At 60.7% G+C, this 13,175-nt stretch overlaps 1 protein-coding gene across 1 annotated transcript in view; it reads left to right on the top strand.

The window, feature by feature from the left end:
• NGFR (nerve growth factor receptor) overlaps positions 1 to 11,634 on the top strand; it is an 11,979-nt gene extending 345 nt beyond the window's left edge. The window contains exons 2-6 of the mRNA XM_010585476.1: positions 3,447 to 3,588; positions 8,063 to 8,422; positions 10,160 to 10,403; positions 11,095 to 11,255; positions 11,333 to 11,634. Coding sequence (XP_010583778.1) covers positions 3,447 to 3,588; positions 8,063 to 8,422; positions 10,160 to 10,403; positions 11,095 to 11,255; positions 11,333 to 11,634 — 1,209 coding nt within the window. The remainder of the gene's footprint in view (positions 1 to 3,446; positions 3,589 to 8,062; positions 8,423 to 10,159; positions 10,404 to 11,094; positions 11,256 to 11,332) is intronic.
• Positions 11,635 to 13,175: the final 1,541 nt, after the last annotated feature.

The following is a 13,175-nucleotide window of genomic DNA, read 5'->3' as shown; positions in this document are numbered from 1 at the left end:
AGCACCTCGGGGGGGGGGGGGGGGGGGTCCGGGGAGTTGGGTGGTGATGGGGGACCCCCAGGGCTGGCCTGTGCAGCCCCTCTGATCCCGTTGCACGGAGCTCTGTCATCCCTTTTACCCAGGAAAAAAGGATGACAGAGCCCTCAGTCAGTTGGGGGGGGGGGGAGGAAAAAGCCACCCACACCCCAGTACCCTCATCTCCTGCCATCCCACATCCCCCAAATCTCCCTTAGACCTTCCCAGCTCCAAACCCACTGCCCAGAAGAGAAGAACCTCTTCTCCCCAGTGTGAGCCTCCGGGACGGCTCAGCCTCAGCATGTGCCGGAGACAAAACTTGAGGGCACAAGGGGCCAGGAGAGAGGGAAATAACCCGGAGCAGGGCAGCCGGGTGGGCACACGGGGATGGACCTACTACCTGGGGCAGAAAGAGGGCTTTTGTTGGGGGAGGATTTGACGAGGGTCCCAGAGGTTTCGTTAGGCAGCAGGACACCTTTTGGGCAGGATATTAAAGCCGATGCTTTAGCGGTTTCGTGTAGAGACTGAGGAGGAAAGCGGTGTTTGCGGCTCCGTGCCGGAGGGTCTCTTTGCCCCGTATGCCCACGGTACCGGACATGGGATCAGGCTGCCTAAGCTCCCCGGGGATGTTTGCTGCGGCGGGTGCATGGCAGAAAAACCAAGAACTGTCCCAGCCATATAGATTCAAATGATTTCACCCCAGGGAATTACCCACCTCGGGCAGCCCCCCCACCTGCTGCGGTGGTGCGGGGGCTTCGGTGTCCCTCGAATCTCCGCAGCCACCTCCCCGGGTCAGGGCTGAGCCCAGCCATCACCAGCCCAGGGTACCGGCTGCCGCGGGGCTGGATCTGCCCCCCAGAATTACACCTGCCGAGCCGGGGGGAGCCTGGCAGCTCCGCTGAGCCCTCACCCAGACAGGTCCAGATGTGCACCCACTGCCCCGGGACCACCCCAAACCCTGGGTACCCCGTGTTTGTTGCTCTTTACCTATGGTGCTTGGCCACTAGGTCCGCGTGGGAAGAGGCAGAGCCCTCCCGGTCCTGCCGTGCCGAGGGTTGGCCGGACCCACAGACCTCAGACGTGGCTTTCTCCGCTGCCCAAAGTTTGGGAATTGCTCAGAGCCAGGGGTTTGGCGGTTCCTAGACAAGGTGCTTCGCCAAGAAAGGCAGAGCACGTCTGTCAGGCTCGCGGGCAGTTCGGATCCAGGCTTGCCGCTGGGCCCATCTCCAGCTGTAGCATCCCCTCCCTTCCCTGCTCTGGTGCGAAGCAATTTTTCTGTGCCAGGGCTCCGGATCTAATGGTGCCATGCCGAACTCCTGCTTCGCGTAGCTCCCTCCAAGGCCATCTCCACAACCGGTGGCATCTGCTAGGACACAAAAACCCACCAACACGACTCAGAAAGCAATTAAAAGCTTACAGAGGTGTTGCTCGCACCCTCCGTCTGTGCCCCCCCTCCTTGGTCCAGCTGTCAAAATGCTTTATGGTGTTAATACCTGTGGCTTTGTCAACAGGAGTTGTGTTAATAACATGCACATTTCAGTGGGCTAATGCAGACCATGTGCCCCTCTTATAAGTGTGTTAATCTTTATGGGGGTTTCAGTGCTCAAGACACAGAACTGAAAGGGAAACGCAGGCAGAGCACGGGGGGTGCAGCACCTGGGACTGGAAGTTGCATTTTCTACAGCATTTAGGAGCACAGAGGAGGGGATCTGGGGGGGACGCGGGGGAATCAGCTGCTGCTGGCAGCCCTACAGCGAGGGGACATGTGGCCAGGGGGGGTCCCTGGGGTCAACCTCTGGGGGTCCGGGTGTCACATGGAGGAAGCGGCACGGCCGAATCCCATCCCCACGGGCGCACGGAACTGCTCGCAGCTGCCTGCGGCGTGGGAGAGCTGGCCGCTGCCGGCCCCAGCTGCGCTGCCCCAGCCTTCCCAGCACTATTTATAGCCAGGCACGTTCGGCTGCTCCCCCAGCCCCGCTCATAGCTGCTGCCACCACAACCCTGGGGAGGTGGGATGGGGGTAAACCCCCTGCCCAAGCGGGGCAGCTGTGCCGCAAGTCAGGGCTGCAGAGGATGGAGCAGCGGGGTGAGCTCCAGCCAGGTTTGCTGCAAAGCCCCACCAGCCAGATCTGTCCCCCAGGAGAAGCGTGCAGCCAGCCCGCTGCAAAGCAAACCCCATCCTCACCCCCAAACCCATTTGCCAGTTGGCATTTGGGGGTACTGGGAAGCCCCTACACACCCCAAGCCTTCCTGCCTTCCCAGCTGGGGCCAAGCACTGGAGCAGGCTGCCAGCCTGGGCTGGCGAAGCAGCGCCAAGGAGGAGAGCACATGCTTTCAAGCGCAGGGTAATTGGAGCACTTTGTCATTCAGATGCCTATAATTGGCGCTCCATTGTCTCAGCCGGGCCGGATGCTGCCGGATGATGCACAGCGAGTTCATCATAACGCCGCATTGTGCAAAGAGGCGGCCAACTGGCTGACGAGGCATCCAGATGCACAGGGAGGGAGAGCTCCTCTAAACGTTAGCTGAGTTTCTTTCTCCCCCCCCAGAATTAAGCTTTGTTGGATGGCAAAGGGATGGGCCAGCCCTGGAACGTACCTGCTTGCGAGCAGAGGGAGCAAAAGGAGCCCAGGTAGAGCTCAGATCACCACAAGCATCTCAGCAGTCCCGTGCCCAGGTAGCGATGTTTCCTGCACTGCACGGCCCCAGCCAAAAGGTGTTTTGGGGAGCAGTCATCCTGCAAATGCACCCCACTCCCCAGGCTGCAAAGTGCGTGTGGTGCAGGGTGGCTCTGACCCCACCGCTCCTGGCATATTTATTGCTTCCATATGTGATGACAGGTTTTATAAGCAGATACCCTTACATCCATTAGACAGTAATGTTGCTGAAGGTCTCAGTGCTCCCTTCAAAGTCTTCGTTTCCACCGTGGGGTCTGATTTCTGATCCTCGTGTGCAGCAAGAGCACTGTGCAGAGCTGTCACCCCAGCTCTCCAAACCCTCCATCACGGCAGGCAGGTCTCCCTGCCTCCAGCCTGTAGGCAGTGCTTTGCCTTCCTCCAGGCTGGGAAGGGCTGAGCCCTTCAGGATGGCAAAGCATCCTTAGAGGAGACAGCTCAGGTGAGAGACAAGAACTGCGGAAAAGCCCACATACCCCCCGCTCCAAAATACCCACCAGCCCAGACCGTGGAGACATGGGCTTTCCTGACCTCTCTCCAGCTGTAGAACTCAGCAAGGGCTTTCCTGATGAGCGAGTTTTGCATAGGAAAGTCATTTCTCCCAAGACCTCTATTTAATATGAGCCCCCTTTAGCCCCGACATTGGATGTCCACCCCTAGAGTGGGACCCTACCTGGACGCGACGCATTTCTCCGCCTGCCCTTGCAGGGAGGTCCCATAACAAGGGTCACCTCCTGGCTCTGTTTTTTCTCCCAGGGACCCACCTGGGGCTCCAAGGAGAAGTGCTTCACCAAGATGTACACGACAAGCGGGGAATGCTGCAAAGCCTGCAACTTGGGAGAGGGGGTGGTGCAGCCCTGCGGGGTCAACCAGACCGTCTGCGAGCCCTGCCTGGACAGTGAGTACCCCTCCCCTCCGCAAAGCACCGCAAAGGGGCTGGTACGGGGTCCAGGGGGGGCTTTGGGGACCATGAGCATCAGCAGGTACTTGAGTCTCCCCATGTTGTATCCTCTTTGCCTCCTGGAAGGCTTGCCTGGGCACAGTTTGGGCTGTTTGGTTCAATCTTTCCATGCACAGCCCAACAGCGTCCCTCGCGCGGATCAGCTCCACCCCACACGCAGCCTTCCCAGGCCACCCATCTCTGCACCCACACCAGGGTTACTGCCAGCATTTCCCCAAAGCATCTGCCCTGTAAATCCTGGCCACGGATGCAGCATCTCCGCCTGTTTTGGGAACCGTTGGTACCAGGCACCTTTGCAGATCCCCTTTCCGGCACTGTTCCCCTCCCGATGGCTCCCTGGCTACTGGCTTATGGCCAGTGTTTGCCCCTGAAAAATTCCCCTCCCAGCGCTGACTGCACATCAGTCTCTGATCCAGCCACAGGGATGTCTCCCAATAAGCCACCTTTTTTTTTTTTTTGGTTTTTTTTTTTTTTAAACTTTTTAAAAGGGGAAAAAAAAAGCAAGTTTGAGAGAGGAGAAGAAATCACGTAGGTCCCCGAGAGAGAGGGGAGCAGTTTTCTCCCGGCCAACTCCAGGCACATTGCCTATGTCAAATGCTTCATAAATGTCGGTCGGAGATGTGTGCTGGAGACCTGCTTAAATGCTTACAGATGAAGTTGTCCAACTATTACTGTTTAAACAATGCCATGACAGGCATAAGCAATCTGTCCTTCAAATTTACTGCTGCAAACCCTTTGAAGGCCTAAAGACAAATATTTCTAGGAAAAACTGTGCCAGCCAAGCCCAGATTGCTCCGGGGACGTGATTTGAGAGGTGGAAGGGACAGAGCACGGCTGTGGGGGAGCAAAGAGGAGGCGAAGCCGTATAAACAGAGCAGCGCCAGCAGGGAGCAGGGGACAGAGCAGTGTCAGGGCAGTGCTAAAAATACCTCCGCGTTCCTGCAAAATCGATGAACAACGCTTACCCTCCCAGTGCCTGGCTGCAGGGGCTGAATCCCACCGTCTGCAGCCTCAGGGCTGCTCTGCTGGATAATCCTGCGGGACACGGTGGGCTCGTTCCCTCTCGGGCTACGACAGGCTCAGACCCATCTTGCTGCAAGGTGCCAGGGCATCCACTGTGCCGTCCATCCCCATGAGCCCTTCCTACAGGGAATCTGGCCTGGGTGTAAGGCTCCGGCTCCCAGGCATGCAGGGCTGTAAATCCAAAGGGTCACTTTGAATTCCTGCAGATGCTCAGACAAGCCTGTTTCCCAACCCCCTTGCACTTCTAGGCTGGCAAATGGCTTGCCTCCCTGATTTCTTTTGGGGAACTGGAGGGATGAAGGGAGTTTCCACCCTCCCTGGAGGACATGGAGCTTGCGGAGAGACCAGGACCGTGACCTGGGTGGGGTGCTGGGAGCCCGTGTATCAGCCAGGGTGCAGATGCAAATGCTGCTGCTCTGGTTTGCATCCCAGCTCCTCCTGCCCAGCCCCACATTGCTCCAGGCCAGGCATTTACGTTTTTGCAGGAGGATTAACATCAGGCAGCAGCTCTGTTGGGTCAGGGAGCTGAGCTGGAAAGTACCAGGACAAAAGGGTCTGGGCCCGTCCTCCACTCCTGCTGGGATGAGAGCAGCCAGGAGCAAATGCTGCAGCCCCCAGACCCCCCAGCACCCCACACAGACTAAGAGCAAAGCCCCAGAGCAAAATTTTGGGCCCTGCTTAACTTTGCTGCTGATGGACCAGCAAGGCTGAGTGCTCCCAGCCTCCAAGCAGCTGCCAGTTGCCATCTCTGTGCCTCAGTTTCCCCCACAGCCCTTCATCTGCATCCCAGCAGCTCCCAGCCCTGCCACCCCTTGCTTGGGAATATCTACTATACTGCTTACCCAACTACACAGCAGTGTGGTGGTGTACACCTCAGGGCAGGATCAGGCCTATCGATCACCTTGATAAGAAGCAGCACCAAGTAGGGAAGCCAGCCCCCTCACCACCTTAAAAAAGGGAGCAGCAGACAAGCTGAGAAACCACAGCCAGAGCACACCCCCCTGCAAACCTTCCTGCTTTATACCCCCAGCCCTGCCCCAGCTGTAGTCTTGCATTCATTCATTAACGGCAGCATAGACTAATCCCCAGAAGCTCATCAGGTGGGAGATGCTGGGGGGGGGGTGACCATGGGGCGACTCATGGGTGCAGGTGCTGCAGGGGGGGCAAACGCTCCCCCAGCCATCCTCTGAGCCCAGAGCAGGATTTTGGGGTGGGGAGAGAAGGAGACCTGCAAACCCCATCATCAGCCCTTGCCAGGATGGGGAGAGGGTCTTTTTGGACCTGGGCTCACGCCGGATCCTGCTGCCGCGAGTGCTGGGCAGGTGCCGGCAGCCCCGGTCCCGGCAAAGCACCCTGTTTGCCAAGCGTGGAATGCGGGCACGGCCCTGGGCCGCCGAGATCCCCACCTCCACCCTGGGCTGCCTCCAAGCTCTCACCTTGGATGTCTTCCCGATTCACCAGCCAAATTGTTTTGCAAAAATTTGCTAGAATCAAAGCAGCACCCTTGCCAAAGCCTGCAGGGACCGGGGGGGCCAGAGGGGCTGGAAGAGACGGTCCCTGCATTAGCCCAAATGGCTACTTGCTTTTTTTTTTTTATTATAATTTTCTTTCTCCCCCTCCCTTGCCAGCTACCCCTGATTGCTGCCTCATGATTTATTTATCCCGCCTCACCAGCCTCCATCGCTGCGGGCAGGAGGGAGGGGGCCCTGTTTGAATCTCAGCTGTAATTGCTCAGCTCAGATACCTTGCTGCCACTGAAAATGTGCCCACTCAGCCATATGCCTTTCCTGGCCACTTCCCCCGCTCTAATGGTATCTATCAATAATTCAGAATAATGCAAAGGATGAACCCAGGTTAATGGGAGCCGTGCATGCCGGCGGTCAGCCTGGTGCTGCTCTGGTTCTTCTCACTTGCTGGGCAGCAAGGAAGGCAGGGGCAGAGGTGGCAGCTCAGGACCAGCAGCAGGGGAGCAGGTTCATCCCTGGGGTCCTGCAGTTCCAGGGAGGGCGCAGGGCCAGCCCCGAGAGAGGAGCAAGACACCCCGATGCAGGCATGGGGTGGAGGGAGATGTTGGGGGGTAGAAATGTCACGGCTGTTGCTGTTCAGGGTTTGCTGCGGCTGAAGAACAGTGGGAAGGCAGCCACTGAGGCTGGGATGGCAACTCCATCCTGCTCTTCTTGTGCAGGCGATGCTAACCCTGCCCATCACCGTGGTCTCGGGGCCCTTCCTTCCCCTCTATCTTGAAAACGGCCAAAAATTAAGCACGAGAACAGCTCTGCCCTGAGCCTGTCCATGGCTCAGTTTCTCCTTAGCCACCCCGGGATGATGGAGGCCACTGAGGGTGGGAATTGCCGATCCTCCTCGGGAGACAGGCAGGTAATTAAAGATCAGCACATGGCTGGATTGCCTTCCTGAGGAGCAGGGCAAGCGGAGGGATTGCGGTTGAGGTCCCCAACACCTTCTCCATCAAGGAGGCTGGACTTTCCCCGGTGTTTCAGATGATGGAAGACGGGGCGTTGCGGCAGCGTGGGCTGCGGGGGGATCGATGGGAGGCAGCCGACTCAGGGACAGCAGCTGTGCCCTCCAGAACAGGAGCTTACCCGTCTTCCTGGGCTAAAAATATCTTCAAACACCTTTGGGAGCGGTCAGGGGAAGGAGGGGGCACGGGGGCGGCTTGCTGGGCTGCGGGAGGAAGATTGATTTCCCCAGCAGAGTCAGTCTTGCAGGATGAAACCGGAGAGCAAGAAGCCCCGGGGTCAGAGGAGAGTCAGCAATTAGTGTTGTAACCTCCTGTTCGCATCACGCCCCGCGTCGGGGACACGAGGCTGAGGAGGGGGGCACAAGGTGGTGATGCCCCGAGGGACTCCCTGGGCAAGATGCAGAGGAGAAAGCGTTTGGGATGCTGGGAAGAAGAGATGGCTGTAGGATGCCCACGGGGACCAGAACTTGACCAGAGGTTGAAAACGGGGATGGTGCTCTGTTCGGTGGCAGGGATGGTTGTCTGGGGACATGGGCACCATGGACACGTTGAGGGCAGCATCCAGCCCTGGCCTAGGCTGCAGGAGCTCAAAGGCTGGATCCCCTCTGAGCTGGGAATTGCTCCAGAAAGGGGGTAGCTGTTAATGGGAAGAGGAGCCTGTGTGCTGGGGGATGCTCGGTGGTGTTGAGGGGCTGGGGAAGGAGGGGACAACTTCTCCCTCTGGCCCAGAGGAAGGGGAAGATGGTGAAAGGGGAGATGGCCCCAGCCAGCAGCCGCTGCGCGAGCCCACCTCCCCAGCCCAGCACCATTTGGTGATGGGACAAAACCAGTGCTGGGGAGCAAAGCGGCCACAGGGGCTGGGGATGCCACGCTGGGACCCTGCTCATCTCAACCTCTCTCCCCTGCCAGGCGTCACCTATTCGGACACGGTGAGCGCCACGGAGCCGTGCAAGCCCTGCACGCAGTGCGTGGGGCTGCAGAGCATGTCCGCACCCTGCGTGGAGTCGGACGACGCCGTGTGCCGCTGCGCCTACGGCTACTACCAGGACGAGCCGAGCGGGAGCTGCAAAGAGTGCCGGGTGTGCGAGGTGGGCTTCGGCCTCATGTTCCCCTGCCAGGACTCGCAGGACACGGTCTGTGAGGAGTGTCCCGAGGGCACCTTCTCCAGCGAAGCCAATTTCGTGGACCCCTGTCTGCCCTGCACCACCTGCGAGGAGAATGAGGTGATGGTGAAGGAGTGCACGGCCATCTCGGATGCCGAATGCAGAGGTAACGTCACCTTTTTCTGGGGAGAGCTGTTGCGGAGGGGAGAGTGGGGTTCGCTGGGACTCCTGTAGCACTCCCTGCCTCAGTTTCCCTTTGCGCTACAGCAATGGGGAGGCAGGGGCATGTCCCTAGGCTCAGAGGAGAGAATCCCGGTGTCCAGCTGAGACCCCCCAGCCCTCGGGCATTGCAGCGTGCAGCTTCCTACCAAGGCAGCACTTGCCGTGAGCCCTCGTCTCCCTTGCAAATGCCTGGCCCCAGGGTCTGCCCAGCTTTTTCCAGGGGCTTCCTTGGCTGAGCTCCCGGCAGGACGCTTCTGCGGATGCAGGCACTCTGCCGGGTGGCTTTTGGCATCCGGGAACAGCAAGCGGAGCCGAAAGGTTCACCAGTCTTGGATGCTGTGCTCGCCACCGGCCGAGCCTTCATCAGGAGGGAACTTGGCAGCCGATGGGTTTCTGATAGGAATTAACTATCCTGAAGAGCCGGGGAACAGCCAGCCCCAGAGTCCAGGAGGGTTTGGTGCCCAGGGGAAGGGGGAGAGCATCATTCACCGGCAGCAGCCTCCTGCCATGCCAGCCCACACGCCGCTGCCGTGCGCAGTCCCCCCACAGGAGCGGCAGGGCTGCTTCGGCTGGGGATGCCCCAGTTGCTCCTTGGCAGTAGCAATGCGATTCCCTGCCCCGAGCCCAGCCGGAGAGAAAAAAGAGCTTTGTCCCCGCCGCCGCTGATTCACGGCGCGGGGGCAGCCAGCGCAGCTCCCTTGAAAGGGTCGAGTAAATGGAGCCATAAGTCAAGGAGCACAGGGCCAGCTTTGTTAGCCGGCAGCGGGACCCTGCCGGAAACAACCGTGACGGTCACCGAACCGTCGCTCTGAAAGGGCAGCGGGGTCTGGCCGGGGGGGCCGGCGGGGCAAGATGCCAACTCCCCGCCGTGGCACCCGCTCCATCCTCGCCGGTCCGGCGAACGTCCGCAGGGCTCGCTGCCGGTGGGTGCGGGATAAGCCCCTGGAGAAGGGTGGGAGGGGGAATTTGGGAGGGAGCTGGCACCCAGGGGAGGGATGGGGCAGCCGCAGGTGAGAGCATTTCCCTGGGGCAAGACAAGACATATCCACTCGCTCCATGGGACGTGCCTGGGTGCGGCGGGAATGGGGTCACTCCCAAACGGGGCCGGGCTGGTGGGGTGCACGGCTGCAGGCAGGGGCCGGGAAAGGGGCAAATCCCGGCTGTGATGCTGCTGGCAGAGGAGGAGCCCGGCTCCGTGCGAGCTGCGGAGGCAGCTGGGTTGCCTTGCAAATGTCCTGGTGCAGATGGGCAACGGGTCGGAGGCAGCTGGGGCTGCTTCGGGACCAGCGATGGGAGCCCGGGGCTCAGCTTGCACGTCAGGGGAAGAGCTTCAGGACTCAAGGAAATCCAGTGCTGGGAAAGAAGAGCTTACAAAGCCATGTCCGTGTCCAGCTATGACCAGGCACCATCAGCCATTCAGGGCAGGGGACAGCTTCGGCTTGTGCTGAGGACCAGGGAGGCTGGTGCTGTCTGGGGCCAGGGGACGAGGTGGTTTGTAAGGACAAGCCTGGGGACAAGGGGATGGGGCAGAGCTGGCACCTCTGCAAGCCCCACAGCCTTTGGAAAAAGATCTCTGCAGAGACTGTTGTCCCTTCCCCAATTCACCCACCACAGCCTGTTGCAAGGCACGGCCAGCTGCGTGACTAATTATTCTCATTTCTTTTCCCCTCCCTCCTGGCAGACCTCCACCCTCGCTGGACAACACAGATGCCATCCCTGGTGGGCTCCGACAGCCCCGAGCCCATCACCAGAGACCCCTTCAACACCGAAGTGATGCCCAGCACCCTGGCAGACACCGTCACCACCATCATGGGCAGCTCGCAGCCCGTCGTGAGCCGCGGCACCGCCGACAACCTCATCCCCGTCTACTGCTCCATCCTGGCGGCCGTGGTGGTGGGGCTGGTGGCCTACATCGCTTTCAAAAGGTAGAGGATCAAGCAGCACCTTGGGGTGACGGCAGAGGATTTAGGTAGTGGGAAACAGGCTGCCCCCCCCACCTCAGAAATCCCACAGCCAGAGCTGTCACCAACAAGGGAGAGAGGGGTCCAGGCTGGGTGGGTAGGAGGTGAATTTCCAAAAATGCCTGAAAAATCAGGCGGTTGAGAGGTGAAAGAGGGAGATGGCAGCAGGGTGGAGGTGCAGGGTGGGGGAGCCCTCATTGCAAACCCCCCCCCCCAGCCCCGGCCCCTACTCGTTCTGGCACGCCGTGGGCGGCCGTCACGGCCGATCACGCTCAGCGGCTCATCCCCGGCGTGCTGGGTTTACACCTGGCCCCGGGCAGGCCCCAGCAGCTCCCCAGGCACCCCAAGGGTTTTTTGGGGGGGGACACCCACAGGCAGCCCCAGGACCCCTGCATGCTCCGGCAGCGCATTTGCAGCAGATCCCCGCGGAAGGGAGCCCTGCCCTGGTCCCTTGCAAAGCTTAGATGCTCGGCACCTGCAAACACCGATTTAAATCGATCCGGCCGCTACGCTGGAGAGGTTGAGCCAGAGGCTGTCGGAGAAACGCTTTGCCCTGCGAAAAGTGATCCCAAGAAAGCGGGACAAAACAACAGACCTGCTCCCAACCTGGGGGACGTCGCCAGCGGCTGTCACCTCCCCGCTCCTCTCCTCGCAGGTGGAACAACTGCAAACAGAACAAGCAAGGGGCCAACAACCGCCCGGTGAACCAGACGCCTTCGCCGGAGGGGGAGAAGCTGCACAGCGACAGCGGCATCTCGGTGGACAGCCAGAGCCTGCACGACCAGCAGCCACCCAGCCAGAGCACCCAAGGACCAGGTAGGGTGAACCGGGGGGGTTGCAGGGTGGGCAAGTGCACCCCAGGGACGGGCTTAATGCCGCTTCGTCCTTCCCAGCGCCCAAGGGAGATGGGAACCTCTACGCCAACCTGCCGGCCAGCAAGCAGGAGGAGGTGGAGAAGCTGCTGGGAAGCTCCGCGGAGGAGACATGGAGGCAGCTGGCCGGGGAGCTGGGCTACAAAGAGGACCTCATAGACTCCTTCACCCGGGAGGAATCACCCGCCCGGGCTCTCCTGGCCGACTGGTCCTCCAAGGAGACGGCCACCCTCGATGTCCTGCTGGCCGCCCTGCACAAGATCCAGCGCGGGGACATCGCCGAAAGCTTGTACAGCGAGTCCACTGCCACCTCCCCCGTCTGAAGGGTGGCCCGGGGCAGCCCCGCGGGGTCCCCTTCTCCCTTCACCCCCTCGCCTCTCCCCTCCCTGGCACCGAAAGCCCCAGAGGGGAGGGTGGGAAGGAAGCGGGGGCTCCCCGGGCCCCCCCAATTTACAGTCCTGTATGCACTGACCTCCCGTTTTCGGTATCGCCCCCTCCCAGCACTGCCTCCCCCTGGCAGCCCGTAAGCTCAGTCCCGCTCAATGCCCAAAGCCCGTCTGCTGCCGGATCATCCTCTGCAGCCCCATGAGGCTGGACGGACGGACGCAGGAATGAGCACCGTGCTCTGAGCCCTCTCCTCTCTCCCCTTCCCCTTCTCCTTATTCCTTGGGGCTCCAGTTCTCCTCTTCCTCCTGCCCTTCCTCCTTGGCTCACCCCGCCGCTATCTCCCGCTCCTCTCCAATGCCCTGAAATCCAGCTGCTTTCCCCAAACTGCAGACGAAGGGCAGGGCTGCGATGGGTACGGAGAGAACTGGAGCTGCTGTACCAGGATTTGGGGAGGGAATCTGGTCCTACAGCCGGGCTGCACCATGGCGGGGGTGGGCTGGGGGAAAGGACTTGGCTTCCAGCAGCCCAACCTACACTGTGAAATTTGGGGGGGCGCAGCCCCCACGCACGCTCCACGGGGCTGCCAGCGTTTGGTCTCGGTGAGGAGCAGCCGGGACCACCTGAACATTGGGGGCCAGAAGACTGGGTGCCGTGACCTCCCTGCCAGTGCCCGGCTCACCCAGGCACGCTGGAGCTCCACGGGAGGACACCGAAGGTCTAAAGGGCTGAAAAAGTGCCTGCCCACAGTGGGGACACAACAAAAGGGCTCTGCTCATCCTTCCCCCCGGCATCCCCACGCTGCACCCACCTGGGAGCAAAGCCACCCTGCTGCCATTGCACTGTCCCTGCTCGCCCGCAGAGCCGGCCGGGGCTGGTGGTCCTGACCCCCTGCTTGTAAGGGCTCCTTCTCTTCCAGCACTGTGAAGGGTGGCTCAGAAATGCCCCTACCCACTCCCCTGCGGGCTCTTTGCCTCCGTCCGGGCACGCAGTGGGTGCTGCCCACCCTCAGTGCACCAACTGCCTCCCCGGGGGCATCCTTGGGTGGCCCCAGCACCTCCCTCCGCTGGGAGCCCACCCCAGCCCCGGAGAGGGGACATCACTCACCGCCTCCAGAGCTATAAGTGCATTTTCTTGGCATATCAGCTCCCTGCCCGGCACCCAGCTCACTCATAGGGGATGCTGAAGAGAAGCCGCCGGGCAGGGGAGCACCCCGTTCCCCCCCACGAGCTGCCACCGAGCAGCCAGCGCGGTCCTGGGGGATGTCCCCAACACAGCTACGGCTTTGATGTCTCGCTTGCCTGGAGCATCACGAGGTTTTTGCAGAAGAAGGGCTGTACGGTGAGCTGGTGCCTGGCACCAGCACCTCGTACGCCTGCGCCTACGAACTCCCCCCTTCGCCTCTGGATTCAGCCAGAAACTTTCCTGAAGGCAGAAGGTGATTTTCCTCCCCTCCTTAAGGAGATAAGCAAGACTTGTA

This window comes from Haliaeetus leucocephalus, unplaced genomic scaffold (assembly GCF_000737465.1).
Source record: "Haliaeetus leucocephalus isolate CR32 unplaced genomic scaffold, Haliaeetus_leucocephalus-4.0 Scaffold110, whole genome shotgun sequence".
NCBI classification, from domain to species: Eukaryota; Metazoa; Chordata; class Aves; order Accipitriformes; family Accipitridae; genus Haliaeetus; species Haliaeetus leucocephalus.
This window is presented reverse-complemented; position numbering and strand designations above follow the sequence as displayed.